Below are 16775 nucleotides of genomic sequence, written 5' to 3'. Positions count from 1 at the left end.
TACTCGGGCGGAACTCGAACCTGCGACCCTTGCAAGAGCAGCGTCATACCAAGTACACCATACACTGCCCCGTAGCTAGAGACAGTTCGCTAATTTGTACGACACTGCTCTAGAATTGCAAAGGTCTTTTGTTCAAATCCCACCCGAGTAATATGCCTTTGGGTTTTTCATTTTCAAAGAACTCGGAACAACAGTGAATTCAGTGCTGACACATATCGGTGTAAGGGTAAAACCAAAATTAAAGGGACACGTTGCCTTGGATCTGGCGAGTTGGTCTGTGAAAAAGCGTTTGAAACCGTTGGTTACGAAATGCATGTGGTTAGAAAGATGTTTTAAAAGTATGAACCCACAAATACGCCTCGAAATTGCATGATTTTCTTTATACGTCGTGAACTAACACGGCACGCCATTTTTGGGAGTCTCATTAATTGTTTGACTCCATAAAATGACCGACCGTGTAAGTTCGCAATGTAAAAGGAAACCCACGCACATTAATAATAATAGTAATAATAAGCCATTGGTTAAGCGCCTACTGCAAAAAGCCTCTAAGCTCAAAAAGAGAACAAAAGAATATACAATATGAGAGAGACACAAATTACAAATAAGAAAATTACAAAAAAGAAGCTTTAAACGAGTGAGTTTTCAACAGGAACTTAAAACTTTGAAGGCATATTGTGTGGATCATTTTATTCTACTTTTAAAACATCTTTCTTACCATATCGACTTTATAACAAACTGTTTGAAATTCTCTTCATGGACCAACTCGACCGATCCAAGGCAACGTTATCACTGATGTAATTGTAACATCTATTAAAATGTCTCCCTTACTTGATTGCACAGAAGAGTTTGCCAGTGGAGAAGAATGCAGTTGCCCTGTGCCGTACGTTGTCACCCAGTTCGTTCCATTCGTCTCACATGCACAATATCCTTCCAACTTCTACTCTCGGAAGCTCACTCGGCACTTTCTTGGTGACAGTGATGTCGATTTAAGTCCTATATTCGAGTAAGAAGATTGTATAATAGTTTGCGGTCACACCATGTGTATATCTACTTGCCGGGTAGATTTTGAATTTGAAGAACTGGTCCTATTTTCATAGAGCTGCTAAGCAAAAATAATTGCTTAGCACGAAATGACTTCCTTGATTAAAATAGGATTACCAACCAAACGTCCTCTTGTTGCACTTTGCTTGTTATTGGTATTCAGCTGTTGTTTGCTTATCCTGAAAATCACGTGACAATTTGGTTGGTACTCCTGTCTTTACCAAGGCAAACATTTCATGTTAAGAAAATTGTTGTGCTTAGCAGCTCTATGAAATTGGGCCCAGTCCAATTGATTTGAGGCATTGAAGTGTGAGGTATTTGGTTTCCAGTATTACCTTCTGTACTTGTTGGGTAAATTGTTAGCTAAACAAAAATTTGAGCTAAGTTGGTCGTCGAAGTTGCGAGAAAATGATGAGAGAAAAAGCACCCTGTTGGACGAATGTGTGTGTTTTCAAATAGGAATAAAAGACTTCTGGCTAGAAGTCTTTTATTATTTTAATCAGAAATTACCTCTTTCTCAAAATCTATGCTACTTCAGAGGGAGCCGTTACTCACAATGTGTTATACTATCAACAGCTCTCCAATGCTTGTTACCAATTCAGTTTTTAAGTTGATATTTTGTTTTGAGTAATTACCAAACGTGTACCTTACCTTTAAGGGACATGAAGTTCGATTATTTAAGAGTTTTGGTTTTGGTTTGTTTTCAGGAAAAGTTTACTGTTGCTCGAAGTGTATTATGAGGACAAGGCTGTTGACACAAGTGTGCAATATGAAGCCTACAATTTCTTCGGATTTCTATGTAAGTAAAAACGTTGTGTCTTTTGTTTATATCAGTAGATGGCATTTGTGACCCACTCTGTGAAAATGAGTCACATGTCTCCCAATGCAATATTAAGTTATAGACAGTTATAGACAGGTGGAAAATGTAAAAAATATAAAAATAATAATAATCTTTTTTTTCTTTTTCTTTTTTAAGATCTTTAGTTACATGGTTAACCTATAGAACACTTACTTTTAGGCTATAAAGCTATATGAATACAACAATTTTGTGACCATACTTTAATGTCTAATTTGTATCCCTTTGCACACAATGGTAGTTTAAAATATCATTTAACTTGTAATTCGTTTTTCACAAAAAAAATGGTGTAGTGGCTAATTTCAAACGGGAGTAACTCAGCAACGCGATACACCCCCAAAGCTTAGACACATACCAAATTACTGCTGCTGATGTGTTCTTTCCAGCCATGCATATATAACTCAATTCCTGAAATTGCCTACATCTGACTCATTTTCACAGAGCGGGTCACATTGTGTATTATGTATTACAATTGTGTGACCATTCTCCAGAAGACGATCAGAGCATACTGATCGAAACGTCGAGTTAATCCAACGGTTCTTTTCAGAACCACCCCAACTCATTTTAGAGACTGTTATTACATGGCGTTACCGCAAACTCTTCTATATATATTATTTATTTTTAAACGTGTAGTTACGGCCAAGTTGATAATCAAAGTTGCCTTTCGTGAGATCTTTTCTAGCAAAACTTACAGCCAATGTTTTTGAAATAATTATTGCCGAGTGTGGCATATACTCTTCATCAGCGGGGCCAAAGTTGGCAAATTGATTGCTTGCCGCCCAATTTTCTTGCTAACCTTTGAAATACGTTAACGCTTAAAGGCACCTGACACTTATTGGTAGTTACTCAAAATAATTATTAGCAGTATAGACGATGTGACCTATGTTTACATTCAAACCGCCCTCTGTTGACAAGACACGCTATACGTCATGTTTCGCCGGGCACTGAGTTGCGCAGTCACAGTAAGATTGCGTACACTTTCTAGCTGGCTGCCAAAACACAAAGGTTTTGCCCAGCGGTATGCGCGCGAATCATGTTATGGTTTTCGTGTGACGTCAGAGGTCACATCGTCTGTACACATGTACACGAGCAATAGAGAGCTGGTGGTAGTATAAAACATTGTGAGAAACGGCTCCCTCTGAAGTAACGTAGTTATTTAGAAAGAGGTAATTTGTCATTCAGATATTGAAAGACTTTAGGCCTGACCCTTTTTATTATGCATTGAAAGCACACAAAGTAATGTGCAACAAGGGTGGTTTTTCTTTCATTATTCTCTAGCAACTTCGATCAGACCAATTTAGTCAAAATTGTCATGTTATTTTATGCATTATCATGGGATGCACAAGGTAAGAAGGTCCTTGACAATAGGAGACTTTTGGGACGCTTGGTGGCAGCAGACTTACCGGGTAAAATCCATTGTTCTCGGTAATGTGCGCAGGCTCAGAACTACGTAAACAATGGAAATTTACCAGGTAAGTCTGCTGCCACCTAGCGTTCAAAAGTCTCCCATTAACAAACGTGTCCAGCCGTCGATTTCACCAAACTCTTCCTAACGTAGGAGTAATCCTATAGGACTTAGGACGAGTTCAGCTCCGTATCCAAAGACGAAGGACGCATTGAACCCATCCTAAAAAGTTAGGACGAATATATTAACTCGTCCTATATAGCTAAAGAATCCTAGCGTTTCGTAAAATCGGGTGCAGTGTCTTTAAGCAAATACTCTGTTGGCATGGAAATGTGCTTCCTGTCAAGCAGTGCCATGACATCTGTCCCTATTGTAAGTCAGTTACGTCGTGCTTAATTTATTTCGCTTTTGCTTATTATTTTAGGTGACTTGGGAGGGGCAATTGGCCTGTGGCTCGGAGGTAGTTTACTGACTTTCCTGGAGATTGTCGAGCACGTCTATCACACAATGTTCGTTGCTGGTGATGTATCTAAAGTTAAATAATTTTAGATTGAACAAAGACAAAATGTTGATTTGAGCCTGAAAACTCTGAATTATCGCGCCGGTGTCAAAAGGCAATCTGTTCTCGGAGACTCTGTCCACCATGGTGGGAAATGTACATGGGATGAGCATTGAGCTTAAAGGACTTTGTATAGCTCCATGGGCTGAATGGGGTGGTAGGTAGGAGAGCTGAGAAGAGCAGCGATTGGAAGAGACCAGGTGATGGCGGCGACTCCTGGAGCGCACCCCATGACAAACTGAGGATGAAGCGGCCACGCGTCGGACGCAAGTCTTTACCACCTAGCCTGAACATCTGACGTCACAACTTCGAAGCTCGTGTACTTTCACCTTTGACCTCATTCATTTCACATAGAAATACGCAACAAAATTTTATGGCGGACGTGTACAGTTTGGGCATCAAAAAGCCCAAAGTGGCGACGTCACCCAGAAACAACGCAGACGTCATACGTGAGCATAAAATAAGCCCAAAGTGGCGACGTCACTTAGAAACAACACAATTTTTCACGTTCACGTTCACGTATTTGCTTGCGTAACGTGCACCTAAACCTCGCTAATATCTTTGTTCGGGAAGGGGGGTATGGAACAGTGTAACTGTCGGGTTGCCAGGGATCACACCCACGACATCACCTGGTAATGCGACAGCAGAGGGGTCACCTTTTTAGGGACACGACTTTAAAACAAACAAGTAAAAAATCAAAGCGAGAAGAACGGTTTATCATTTCAGAATTTAAATTTATTCAGTAACCGATATACCACTTTAAAAGAGCAATGTTTTTGACGAAAGAACAAATTACTTTATGCCATAGGCCTACTCTCTAAAAAGGTTAAGCGTTGACCATGCTTTTTGGAAATTGGGACCATGAAACTTATGCTGTTAACATAAATTTAATTTTGATTGAGATACCTCTTTTTTATGCTAATGACAGATAAGTATTTCATAACTTAAGTAATCTCTTATAAAACAGAGATTTAGACACATAACTATAAATAGAAAATTATTAAGAAAGCCTTGTGTCACATTTAGCACTTTTCAAAGGCAACTTGGTGGCAACCAATTGCACTGTAAACAAAATGAAGACTTTGGTAGCACGACAGGAGGTTTTTTCCCTAACGATCTCTTACAATCCTCAATGAAGTACAAATTCGCACATGTAACTAGTGAGATTGCATGTAAATTGCTCTCCGATGACAAGATGCAACGTATATGTAATTTGTCTTTGTTATTTATTCCCATTATCTTGAAAGGAAAGTATAGATGATGTGACCTCTGCTTACATTCAAACCGCCCTTAGTTGACAAAACACTGTCTAGGTCATGTTTTGCCGGGCAAAAAGACGCGTCATGGTAAGATTGCGTGTACTTTCTAGCTGGCTGCCAAACACAAAGGTTTTGCCCGGCGGTATGCGCGCGAATCATGTTATGGTTTTCGAGTGACGTCAGAGGTCACATCGTCTATACCTTTTGATTTTGGAACGGTTCAACTGTTTCAATCTTTTAACCGAAGTTGTAACTATTTCATTTTTGTAGCGTTTTTAAGATATCGCCGAAAATTCAGAATTTATAATGTCCACGCAGTAAACAAAATTCCTGAAGGAACACACAATGTCAAAAGTGTCACTCGTAGACCTTTATCACGGTGTGGCCATCTTGATTTCACTCTATTCCAACACAACGTATTATCAAACTAAGGCCGTGTCCGAAACGACGACTTCGGCTACAGCTACGTCTAGATCAGCGCGTCTACCAGTGTTGAAGAATAGGCAGACGCGCGCGATCTAGCCGAAGCTGTAGCCGAAGTCGCCGTTTCGGACACGGCCTAAGGCTGGACGAAATAACAGTCTGGTGCCATGTTTGCGCAATTAATGTTAGCATTCAATACCGTTATTGGAAACAGGAAACACGACCACAACGGTGACGGCGTGATAAAGGTCATAGGGATTATTCATCCCAATTATTCAAAAGTTGCGCATAAATATTTTATGATAAGTGTATACCTTCCCTTTAATTATAACATTTAAGATTATAATGTTAAAATTTTATTTGTTGTCGTACTAAACAAGTTTTGAATAGAATGCTAAAACATGATGGACAGTATATATGGAAATGATTAACACCGGAGGAAAAGAAAAATAACATTGGTAGTTGAAAAAAATGTCGGTAAAACATTGCTTAATAAAATAATAACCTTTCTGAGTGTAGGTTCATTTCGTCAATTTACTCTAGACTAATAAAATAAAGAAATAATTGTAATAAACGTTGATCTATAATCTATTCTTCATCAGAAGAATCAAAAGCCGTCAAGTTGTCCGTCATCATCCGGTTTCTTCTGCTCCTGTAAACATACAAGTTCATTATTTTTTTTTTTTTCAAATTATTTAATTATCATCAACTATCTTTTTTATAAAGGCAGTGGACACTATTGGTAATTACTCAAAATAATTATTATCAAAAAACCTTACAGGTTTAGAATTCGAAATCAAGCATCTCGAAATCAAGCATCTGAAAGCACAGTACTTCGTGTGACGAGGGTGTTTTTTTTTTCTTTCATTATGTCGCAATTTTGACGACCAATTAAATTAAACTCAGATTTTCACCGGTTTGTGTATATTTTGTGCACATTATGTTGAGATACACCAAGTGAGAAGTACTGGTCTTTGACAATCCAATAGTATCCATAGTCTTTAAAGATGTTATAAAAAATACGTTTGGTAGAATAATATGATTCGGTTCACGGGATTTCATTTTGTGCCGAAACGCACAAACATTAACACGTTATAAGCACGAAAGTATTATTAAAATTATGGCTGTTCTTACCATGCATACTTAGCGTGCATCTGGTTGAAAACTGCTTAGGCTTGAGAAACTAGAATCTACGGGGTCAGAGGTCACCACACTAGTAGTAGTAGCAGTAGTAGTAGTAGTAGGCACGGAGTTGTCAGTAGTAGTGTCTAAGCTTGAGAAACTAGAATCTACGGGGTCAGTTACCACACTGGTTTCGCTTCCGGGGTCAGAGGTCACCACACTAGTAGTAGTAGTAGGCACGGAGTTGTAGCTTGAGAAACTAGAATCTCCGGGGTCAGAGGTTACCATACTTATAGTGGTAGTAGTAGGCACGGTTGTTGACACAGAAGCCGATCCAGAACCAGACCCAGAACCTGACCCAGAACCTGACCCAGAACCTGACCCAGAACCTGACCCAGAACCAGAGTTTGATCCCGAACAAGATCTAGACCCAGAACCTGACCCAGAACCTGACCCAGAACCTGACCCAGATCCTGACCCGCAATTAATGCCGGAGCCGGAACCTGATTCTTCTTGGGAACTGGAACCACTAGAGTGCTGCCAGCGATGGTCTACAAACAAAAAGATAAACACAAATTAGTTTAAAATTGTTACGATTGAAAATTCAACAGAAAAGGTTTACACCGCATGGAAGCGAGATCAGGGATGCGTTCCACTTGCCGTTTGCGCACGACGTTCGCCAACAATTTCGACTGGAACAAGTTTTGCGACGCCACTGTTGGCGAACGTTGACAACCGTTAGGCGAACGTACTTCTAAGGTGTTGGTGTGTGGTTTTTATAATGGTGAACAAGCAGGCGATGTTATTTTCTTGTCACGAACATAGATGTGGTGTACCCAGTCTAGCCTGAACATCTGACGTTGCGGATAAAGACAGAGGCCCAGTCTATCGCCAGTCAATCTTTCTAGTGAAAGAGGGCGCGCTTTAAAGATTTACAATTGAGCGTGTTCACACTATCCAATGTCGAGCACTACCGTCTTGGGACAAGACTACACATGACACGGTCCACGTACAATGTCTCGTGTGTATTCGTGAGAATAATAGGGAGGTATGGCTGCACGTTTCGCGAGCAAAAACGTGAACGTTGAACGTCAGAAAATGTTGTTGAAAAAAATCTTATATACTTTATAAGCATACGAGAAGTTACCATTTCTCACGTCAGCTTCGTACGTGCAGACGTCATACGTGAGCATGAAATAAGCCCAATGTGGTGACGTCACATTGAGCGCACTGGTGACGTCACATTGAATGCACTGACGTTCACGTTCACGTTTTTGCTTGCGTAACGTGACTTATGTATGACACAACCTTTGAACGGGCTCCAATGTTCGAATACGTGCGAGACTTGAACATTCTATTGGTCACTCCCTCCCCCCTAATGACACTAAAAAATACTTACTGTTGTGGTGATTGTTCCATGGCCATGCCGTACATGCTTCTGTGCAAAAAGAAAGGGAAACAAATCCAACAATCATTAAAAATAAAAAAAATGTTGTATCCTTTAACAACCTCAAAACTTGAAGGAAAACAAAAAAATTTACCATAAAGAAGTCCGTTGTCGCTTAAAGGAACGTTACAGAGTTGGTAAGAAACAAAAATAGTGAAGACCACAGATTTACATAAAACTTACACGGTCTAATGATGATGATAGTTGAAAACATCCCTTGAAATATTTCTGTCTTAAATGTCATATTATTTGCGTGTGGAGTTTATCGCTCAGTGAGCGTTTTATTTATTTTCATTTTGGCATCAAAGCAGTGCAAAATTTGTAAACGGTTTTTCACTATTCTCTCGTGACCCAGACGGCCGATCGATCTCAAACTTCTACAGGTTTGTCAGTTTATGTATATGGTGGATTACATCAAGTGCTTACACTGTCAGCAACTGTTTTGTTAGCAAAAACCAATTCTGTTATTTTCCTTTAAAGGATTTGGGTACTTTTTCAAAATGTCCATAGATTTACATTAAACTTACATGGTTTGAAGATAATGATAGTGGAAAGCTTCCCTTCAAATTTTACTTACTGCATGACATTGTTTTACTCATTTCTCAATAACTGCAGCACCTCAGCACGTAATATTTTCAGGGAAGCTTTCTACAATCATTATCTTCAAACTGTGTACGTTTAGTGTAAACCTGTGGACATTGTGGTTTTTTTTTCATTATATACCCTTTAATTGTCGTTTTGTATCTGCCTCACGTCTATTTTTCGGATTTAAGTTTTGTTGATTTTTAAAGGCACTTTAATTTGGTAATTACTCAAAATAATGGTTAGCATACAAACTTACATGGTAACGAGCAATGGAGAGCTGTTGATATAAGACATTGTGATAAACGGCTCCCCCTGGGGTAACTCTTTTTTTAGAAAGAGGTATTTTCTCACTCAATATTAATAATTAAAGTCACCTGGAAAAAGAATTTGTTTTCTTTCAAACATAAGAGTATATGCTTACGAAAAATAAAACAATTTTTTTATTAATTGTTTGTCACGATTTATATGTTTAAAAAATATATAAATTTGTTTGGGGGGCTGACTCCGCCTACCCTTTTTGTGACGTCAATCGAGGCAGACTTTGCCTGCAATGCGTATATAGTAAACACACGTGCAAAGTACATGTACGTCCAAGTCGTGAGTTGGTACATTTCAAAAAGTGTTTTTCTGCATTCAGCAGCAATACACCTGGTCGGCATTGCCGGGAAAAAACAAAAAAACTTTTTTTTTTTAAACGTACAAACTCACAACTTGGTCCGTACATGTACTTTGCAATTGGGTTTACTCTACGCATTACAGGCAAAGTCTGCCTCGATTGACGTCACAAACAGTGCCCTCTCGGGTCGGGGTCTACTCTTAAATTTGTAAATAACATAAGAACTGATTTTTTTTAAACCTTAGTTAACTGTTTATTCACATTCCACTCATCAAAACACATATATTAGTGGCAAAAGATTTATTTTGAAAAAAATACCACTTCCAGGTGACTTAAATACAATTTTAGGTGAAGCCTTTTATATAAATGCATCTAAAAGCACACAAAGATGAACAAGGATGTTTTTCTTGTATTATTCTTCTGCAACTTTTCTACTACCAAATGGGTAAAAAAAATCACAGATTTGTTATTATAAAGTGTTGGGATAACACCTAGTGAGTACTGGGCCCAATTTCATAGAGCTGCTTAAGCAAAAAAATTTGCTTAAGCAAAAAATTCATTACTTAGTAAAATCAGATTACCGGCCAAGACTACACTCAATTGTAATGCTAAGTAAACAACAGCTTAATACTAGTCATAAGCAATGTATATGGCATGAAATGTTGGCCAGTAACATGTGTAAAATAAGTGAGCTGTTATCGTGCTTAAGCAATTTTTTTGCTTAAGCAGCTCTATGAATTTGGCCCCTGGGGTCATTTTGAAAGAAAAAACACCCTTGTCCCTCCATGGTAACACAAAGTTACATGCTTTCAGGAGACCTCAAACTCTAAATTTGAGGTCTCGAAATCAAACTCGTGGAAAATTACTACTTTCTTGAAAACTACTCCACTTCAGAGGGAACTGTTTTTCACAATGTTTTATACTATCAAACTTTCCCCATTACTCGTAATCAAGAAAGGTTTATAGTAATAATTATTTTTTAAGAATTACCAATAGTGTCCACTTGCTTTAAAGCGTATTGCTGCAAAAATAAGCAAAACAAAGTATCTATATCTATAATGAACACAATAGCCTACATACGAAGTGTATCTTTCGGAACTGTATAAATAAATATCGAGAAACAAAATCGGGCGCCACTATTCCGCCCTGGTGGACAGTAGGGCTCGATTTTTTTTCTCTCGATATGACGTCATAATACACTTCCATGTATATACGTACCAAACGTAAAGGCCAATAGTTAAAACATAAACAATCATACAGGCACTGCACACGTTTGGTAATTTTCAAGCGGTATTCTCCCTCGGTGTATCCCAACTTTATGCAGATAATAGCAAACCTGCATGTGAAAATTTTTGCTCAATTATTTGTCATATCGAATTCGCACGAAAAAACAGTGAATAACTTTAGCTAAAGTCTTTATTATTTGACTGAGAAAATTACTTACCCCTTTCTCAAAAACTTCGTTACTTGAGAGGGAGCCGTTTCTAACAATGTGTTTTGCTATCAGCAGCTCCCCATTGATTGTCACCCAGTAACTTTTGTTATGCTAACTATTATTTTGAATAATTACCAACAGTGTCCAGTGCCCCTTACGTGTACAAAACTTACGGACAAGCAGAACCATAAGCACACTGGCGAGGATGAGACGGGTAGATGCCATGATGGGGTTCGAAATCTCTCAACTCGACGAAAATGCTAAGAACTCTGTTGGTTGGTCTGCAACTGACGATTACACTTGCAAGAGTGACAAATACTCGCAATAGCTGCTTATTTATACACTTTTCCTGACAGCTTGCAAATAAACAAAAATGAAATTTGGTTTGTTTTGCCATCTACGATTTCTTAATGCCAATACTTTTTATTTTATTCTCTTGTTTCGTAAGACACGTTTTCGTTTGTGTACATTGAAACACATGTCACGGACTGCACGTGTTCTCAACAAAAGGGAACAAAGAATGCTTATTTGGAGCGAATTTTCAATTGTTATATTTTTATTCAATAATTGTTTTGTTGTTATTGAGGTTTTTCGATCTGATGTTTATCTAAAGCCAATTCGTTTTCATTCAATCAATTGACCGTTGTGTTTTGTCATAGTTCTATTTTTCAATAAGCAAACACTTGTTTGTTTTCATTAACAGCCTTCAAACTCGTTTCTTTTGTATTCCACCACACAGCTCGTGCGTTCGTTTCTTAACATAAGTCATGAAGCCCACGTGTATTAGCCTTTTTGAGATATGGTGCCCCCTATACAAGTGCACTGTTTGTTGTGAGTGTATACCCGGAGAAATTGTACCCAAACCAAATAGTATCACATGGTATTGTGTCCACAATTCCTGAATGGCTTTTTGTAAACTAGTCCGTTTTGTGTCAGGTGTGTATGGAACTTCGCTCGGCCCGAGCGGCTATCCAGGACCGCTGGGATTGGCTATTTGGGTATAGATTCTTTACCAGGAAGTACGTCATGCGTGCAGTGCATAGAGATAGAACCAGTGAAAATGTGTTGCATGATGGGACTGGGAATTTTCTGGATAGACCATGAGCGTGCTTGATACGTTTGTCTATCCAAGCGCCTTTGGTTAAGCCAAGGCGCTGGGGGACGAGCGAAGGATGGAACAAGATGTGAAATGTTGAAAACAGTTTGCTCTCTTCGACCTTATGGTAGTGTTTGGAACGCTAGGTGGCAGCAGACTTACCAAGTGAAAGTTACATAGTTACGTATAGTTCTAAGCAATGTTTTGTGTATTACCGAGAACAATGACTTACCTGGCAAGTCTGCTGCCACCAAGCGTCTCATTGGACACGAAATTGGAACCATGGCCCAATTATAGAGCTGCTTTAAGCAGAGAACAAATTTGCTTAAAGGCACTGGACACTATTGGTAATTACTCAGAATAATCATTAGCATAAAACCTACTCCGTATACTTTTTATGCACCTGAAAGCAAATAAATTTATGCAGCATGTTTTTTTTTTCTTTTTCTTCTCATAATTTTCTTACAACTTCGATGATTAATTGATTCAAAATTTTCACAGGTTTTGTCATTGATTATGCATGTGGTGGGATACACCAAGTGATAATACTGGTCTTTGAAAATACCAAAGGTGTCCAATGCCCTATAGGGAACATTACAGAACTGGTTGGGGAACAAAATCGTTTAAGGTCACAGATTTACATAAAAACCTTTACAGTGTGTTGACGATGATAGTTGAAAACGTACATTCTGAAAATAATGTTTGTCTGGAATGTCATATTTTGATGATAAATAAATAAAATTGATTTCCATTTGGAGTTCATCGCTCAGTGAACGTTTCATTAACTTTTGTTTATAATCGATAGCCTGCAAAAATGTGTAATCGGTTCACACTATTTTTTCGTGACCCAAATGGCCGATCGATCTCATACTTCTAACAGGTGTGTCAGTTTATGTATATGGTGGATTACATTAAGTGATTATATAACAAACTGCCATCAAACTGTTTTGTTAGCAAAAACCACTCCAGTATTGTTTCAGAAACGAGCGGTTTGGTGGAATGCAACAGAAACGAGTTCAAAAGCTGCTGAAAACAGGTGTTTAATTAAGGGAATCAATGTGTGGTGAAGAGGTTTTCAACTAGTGGTTTTACCGAGACGAAGTCGAGGTAAATAGTATAAAGAACCAGTTCAAAAGCTGCTGAAAACAGGTGTTTAATTAAGGGAATCAATGTGTGGTGAAGAGGTTTTCAACTAGTGGTTTTACCGAGACGAAGTCGAGGTAAATAATATAAAGAACCAGGCCTCGGCGGGTTTAAACCACTAATTGAAAACCGATTCAACACACTTTGATTCCCTTTCATGAATACCTTTTTGGTCAAAAACATCATCACTTTTTGGTGAAAAAGTAAAATAAATGCATAAATTATAATTGTTAAATGATTTCTTTCAACATAACACCCCTCCAGCTATGAAATGGTAAAGCCCTCCGCCGCCCTCGGGTAAACAACTCCTTATAAGGGAATGCTGTGCGCGTCGCGCGTATCGCGTGCTATGGCACAACTGTTTTAGCCGTTGCTCTCGACCAATAGGAATGAAGAAACTGTCTTATAAGAACAGGTGCAAAGTCGCGTGTCACGCCCATGAATTATCACTTTTTACCGGTCATAAACAAAGGTTTATACACACCCACGTGATGCGCTTTCCACCAATAGAAATAGCGAAACTGTCTGAGGTATTTATGAATGCATTGCTTATTGAAAATAAAAACTTGACAATACACAGAGGCCAATTGATTGATGGAAAACGAAATGGATAAAGATGAACATTAGATCAAAAACCTCCCAATAACAAAAAAATAATTATTTATCTAATGAACACTATACATTCAAAATTGCATTCTTTGTCCCCTAGTGACAAAAAAAATAACAACATGCGTGGAGTTCGCGACACGTGTTTCAATTTGCACAAACGAAAACTTGTCGTACGAAACAAAAGAACAACCCAACAGAAAATTGCCAAATAAGAAATCGTAGATGGCAAAATAAACCAAACTTCATTTTGTTTGTTTGCAAGCTGTCAGGAAAAGTGTATTTGGCACAGTTGCAAGTGTGATCATCAGTTGCATATCAATCAACAACATTCTAAGCAATTTTTTGTCGAGCTGAGTTGCTAAACCCCATCATGACATCTACACGTCTCTTCCTCGCCAGTGTGCTTGTGGTTCTGCTCACCGTAAGTCAGTGCACATTAAAAGCCCTGGTTCTATAGCTTCAGCTCCGGCACTAAATGTGGGTCAGGTTCCGGGTCTGGTTCTGGGTCAGGTTCTGGGTCAGTATCTGGGTCAGGTTCTGGCTCTGGTTCTGGCTCTGGTTCTGGGTCTGGTTCTGGATCAGGTTTTTGGTCAGCCGACTCATCCGTGCCTATTACTGCTAGTAGTGTTGTAACCTCCGCGCCTATACAGTATGGTAACCTCTAATGTTCCAGGGTCAATTTATTAAGCAGTTTTCGACCAGAATGTAATCTAAGTCTGCATGGTAAGAATACCCATATACTACTTTCCTATTCTTATATTTTTGTATAGTGTTTTTTTTTTGTGTTTTTTTTTGGGCGAACCGAGTCATGATTTCGACCTCGTACGTCAGCTGGACGCGGACTACCAGTACTAGTCTCGGGCACGGCAGTCGTGGCAATCCGCATCAGAACGCATGCGGGGTTGGGCGGCTCTATACGTCCCCCATGATGGATTCAGAGAATGGTGATGATGATCATGATGAATCGAATCATAAACTGCAATTAGTATTTCGTTACATCTTTTCAAAAAGATAGTTGTTGATCAATCTATGTATTATCTCATTAGTAAAACAAATTATGAACTTGTATTTTTACAGAAACAGAAGAAACTGAATGGCTGACGGCAACTTTACGGCTTTTGATTCAACTTTTCGATGAAGATCATTTTAAAAAGACACTGGACACTATTGATAATAATTGTCAAAGACCAGTCTTCTCACTTGGTGTATCTCAATATATTTGTACAATAACAACCTCTGAAAATATGAACTCAATTGGTCGTCGAAGTTGCGAGATAATAATGCAAGAAAAAACACCCTTGTTACACGAAGTTGTGTGCTTTCAGATGCTTGATAATTCAGAGGGTTCGAAATCAAATTCGTGGAAAATTACTTCTTTCTCGAAAACTACGTTACTTCAAAGCATGGAGGTACCTCCATGTTCAGAGGGAGCCGTTTCTCACAACTACCGATCTCCATAACGCGTTAACAAGTAAGGTTTTATGCTTATAATTATTTTGAGTATACCAATGCAATAGTGTCCTCTGCTCAACGTTTATTTCGATAAAGTATTTGGTAGTTCCAGACTTAATTGACGAAATGATTGCTGAGAGGCGAATACTTATTTGTGGCAGAGAAGAGCACGGGGCTCCAAGGAGTGTGACATCCCACACTTTTTACCTACATAATTTATCTCCTCAAGACGACTTATAATTATCGTGGCATCTTACCGACATATTTTATCTTGCTAAAGTCAACTTATATAGAAAGGTTTGCGATAACTCCATGTAATGACTATATCTAATGAGTTGGGGTAGTTCTGAAAAGAACCGTTGGTATCAACTCAAGTCGACTTATGCAAAACAACCAGTCGACTAAGCAACATATTTATCTCATCCAGTCGACTTACATAAATGATAAGTAGACTTAGTCTATTGATTAACGGCATAAGTTCCGCATAATTTATCCGGACAGGAATCCGAAAAAATTCTGACGGAGTATTTTTTTTTTTCCATATTTTTATTTTTTGTTTCTTTTTAATTATTATTAGAGTAGGCCATAATAATAATATATATGATTTTGTTCTTTCCTCAGAAAACATTGATTAAAAAAATTAAAAAAAAATAAAAAATAAAAACAATCGGTTAAAGCCATTACACACTTTCGGTACAGAAAAGAAGAAAAAGAAAAAAAGTTCACAGATTTACAAATAATACAGAAGATAATGGTGAAAGACTTCTCTTGAAATGTTATTCCACGAAATGCTTTACTTACTAAACATTAAAACAATATCAATTCTCGATAGCGAGAATTACGGGTTTTTTTTAAACACATGTCATGACACGGCGAAACGTGCAGAAACAAGAGTGGGCTTTCCCGTTATTTTCTCCCGACTCCGATGACAGATTGAGTCTAAATTTTCACAGGTTTGTTATTTAATATATAAGTTGTGATACACTTAGTGTGGGACTTGGACAATACTGTTTATCGAAAGTGTCTAATGGCTAACTTCGATTATACAGTGATAAACATCCTAAGTTGTATTTTACTTGAAATAGTTTTAAGTAAAAAGTCGTATCCCAAAGGTAATCCCTTCGCTGCCACTTCCCAGGGACCAATTTCACAGAGTTTTTTATACTTATAAAATATTGCTTGACTGCATGCTTAGCAGAAATGAGCAGGATCCCAGTTACAAGTTGTACACGTGACATGGTAGGTTGGCTGGTAACATTTTTTCTTGAAAACAAAAAATGTTTGTGCGTAGGTACTTTTTTGGCTTCAAGACACTAGACATCTTTGGTTGTGGTCAAAGATTCTCACTTGTTGTATCTTAACATAATTTGTATGCAAAAAAGTAACAAACCTGTGAAAATTTGAATTCAATCGGTCTCGACCGATTGAGCTCATATTTTCTCAAGTTTGTTATTATGCATAATTATGCTGAGATACACCGAGTGAGAAGACTGGTTATTGACAAAATTACCAAAAGTGTCCAGTGTCTTTAAGCAGGCCTTTTGGAATTCGGCCCAGGTTTTTTTTTTTTTTTTTTTTTTTTTTTTTTTACTTTTACAGAGGGTGAAGGTTCAATTGTTTTTGGTTCATCGCCTCATGGAGTAACCTTTGAGGTCGATTTCACAAAGAGTCTTATACTAGTCCTTATTAAGGAGACATGAGAAACGTACGGCTAGGAAATAACGACG

General features: G+C 38.2%; 2 protein-coding genes across 3 annotated transcripts; one reads left to right on the top strand and one right to left on the bottom strand.

Annotated features, from left to right (window-relative positions):
- The first annotated feature begins 815 nt into the window (after window positions 1-815).
- Window positions 816-4045, top strand: LOC139934411 (acid-sensing ion channel 4-A-like). Its single transcript, XM_071928635.1, has 3 exons — window positions 816-1003; window positions 1749-1840; window positions 3727-4045. The coding sequence occupies exons 1-3, from the start codon at window positions 816-818 to the stop codon at window positions 3843-3845; spliced, it is 399 nt and encodes a 132-aa protein (XP_071784736.1). The 3' UTR covers window positions 3846-4045.
- Window positions 4046-4578: 533 nt separating this feature from the next.
- Window positions 4579-11049, bottom strand: LOC139934930 (uncharacterized). 2 transcript variants are annotated; one of them, XM_071929356.1, is made up of 5 exons: window positions 10922-11049; window positions 8065-8103; window positions 7103-7216; window positions 6678-7054; window positions 4579-6195 (listed from the first exon to the last, which is right to left on the bottom strand). In XM_071929356.1, exons 1-4 carry the CDS (start codon window positions 10971-10973, stop codon window positions 6687-6689), a joined length of 573 nt encoding a protein of 190 aa, XP_071785457.1. In that variant the 5' UTR covers window positions 10974-11049; the 3' UTR covers window positions 4579-6195; window positions 6678-6686. The 2 variants fall into 2 exon arrangements, with proteins under 2 accessions (XP_071785457.1, XP_071785456.1); XM_071929355.1 differs by having other exon boundaries at window positions 6678-7216.
- Between the last annotated feature and the right edge of the window lie 5726 nt (window positions 11050-16775).

Source organism: Asterias amurensis, chromosome 3, assembly GCF_032118995.1.
Source record: "Asterias amurensis chromosome 3, ASM3211899v1".
In the NCBI taxonomy this organism is placed as follows: Eukaryota; Metazoa; Echinodermata; class Asteroidea; order Forcipulatida; family Asteriidae; genus Asterias; species Asterias amurensis.
Note: the sequence above shows the minus strand (reverse complement) of the source record. Positions and strands in the feature narration are given on the sequence as shown.

Excerpts from the sequence above, each read along its gene's own strand:
- LOC139934930 (XM_071929355.1), bottom strand. The coding sequence starts at position 10,973 with ATGGCATCTACCCGTCTCATCCTCGCCAGTGTGCTTATGGTTCTGCTT. Across the intron at positions 8,104-10,921 it reads GCTTATGGTTCTGCTTGTCC|AAGCATGTACGGCATGGCCA; the intron begins GTAAGTTTTGTA and ends CTTTTTGCACAG. Across the intron at positions 7,217-8,064 it reads ATGGAACAATCACCACAACA|ACCATCGCTGGCAGCACTCT; the intron begins GTAAGTATTTTT and ends TTTTGTTTGTAG.
- LOC139934411 (XM_071928635.1), top strand. The coding sequence starts at position 816 with ATGTCTCCCTTACTTGATTGCACAGAAGAGTTTGCCAGTGGAGAAGAA. Across the intron at positions 1,004-1,748 it reads GATTTAAGTCCTATATTCGA|GAAAAGTTTACTGTTGCTCG; the intron begins GTAAGAAGATTG and ends GTTTGTTTTCAG. Across the intron at positions 1,841-3,726 it reads CAATTTCTTCGGATTTCTAT|GTGACTTGGGAGGGGCAATT; the intron begins GTAAGTAAAAAC and ends TTATTATTTTAG.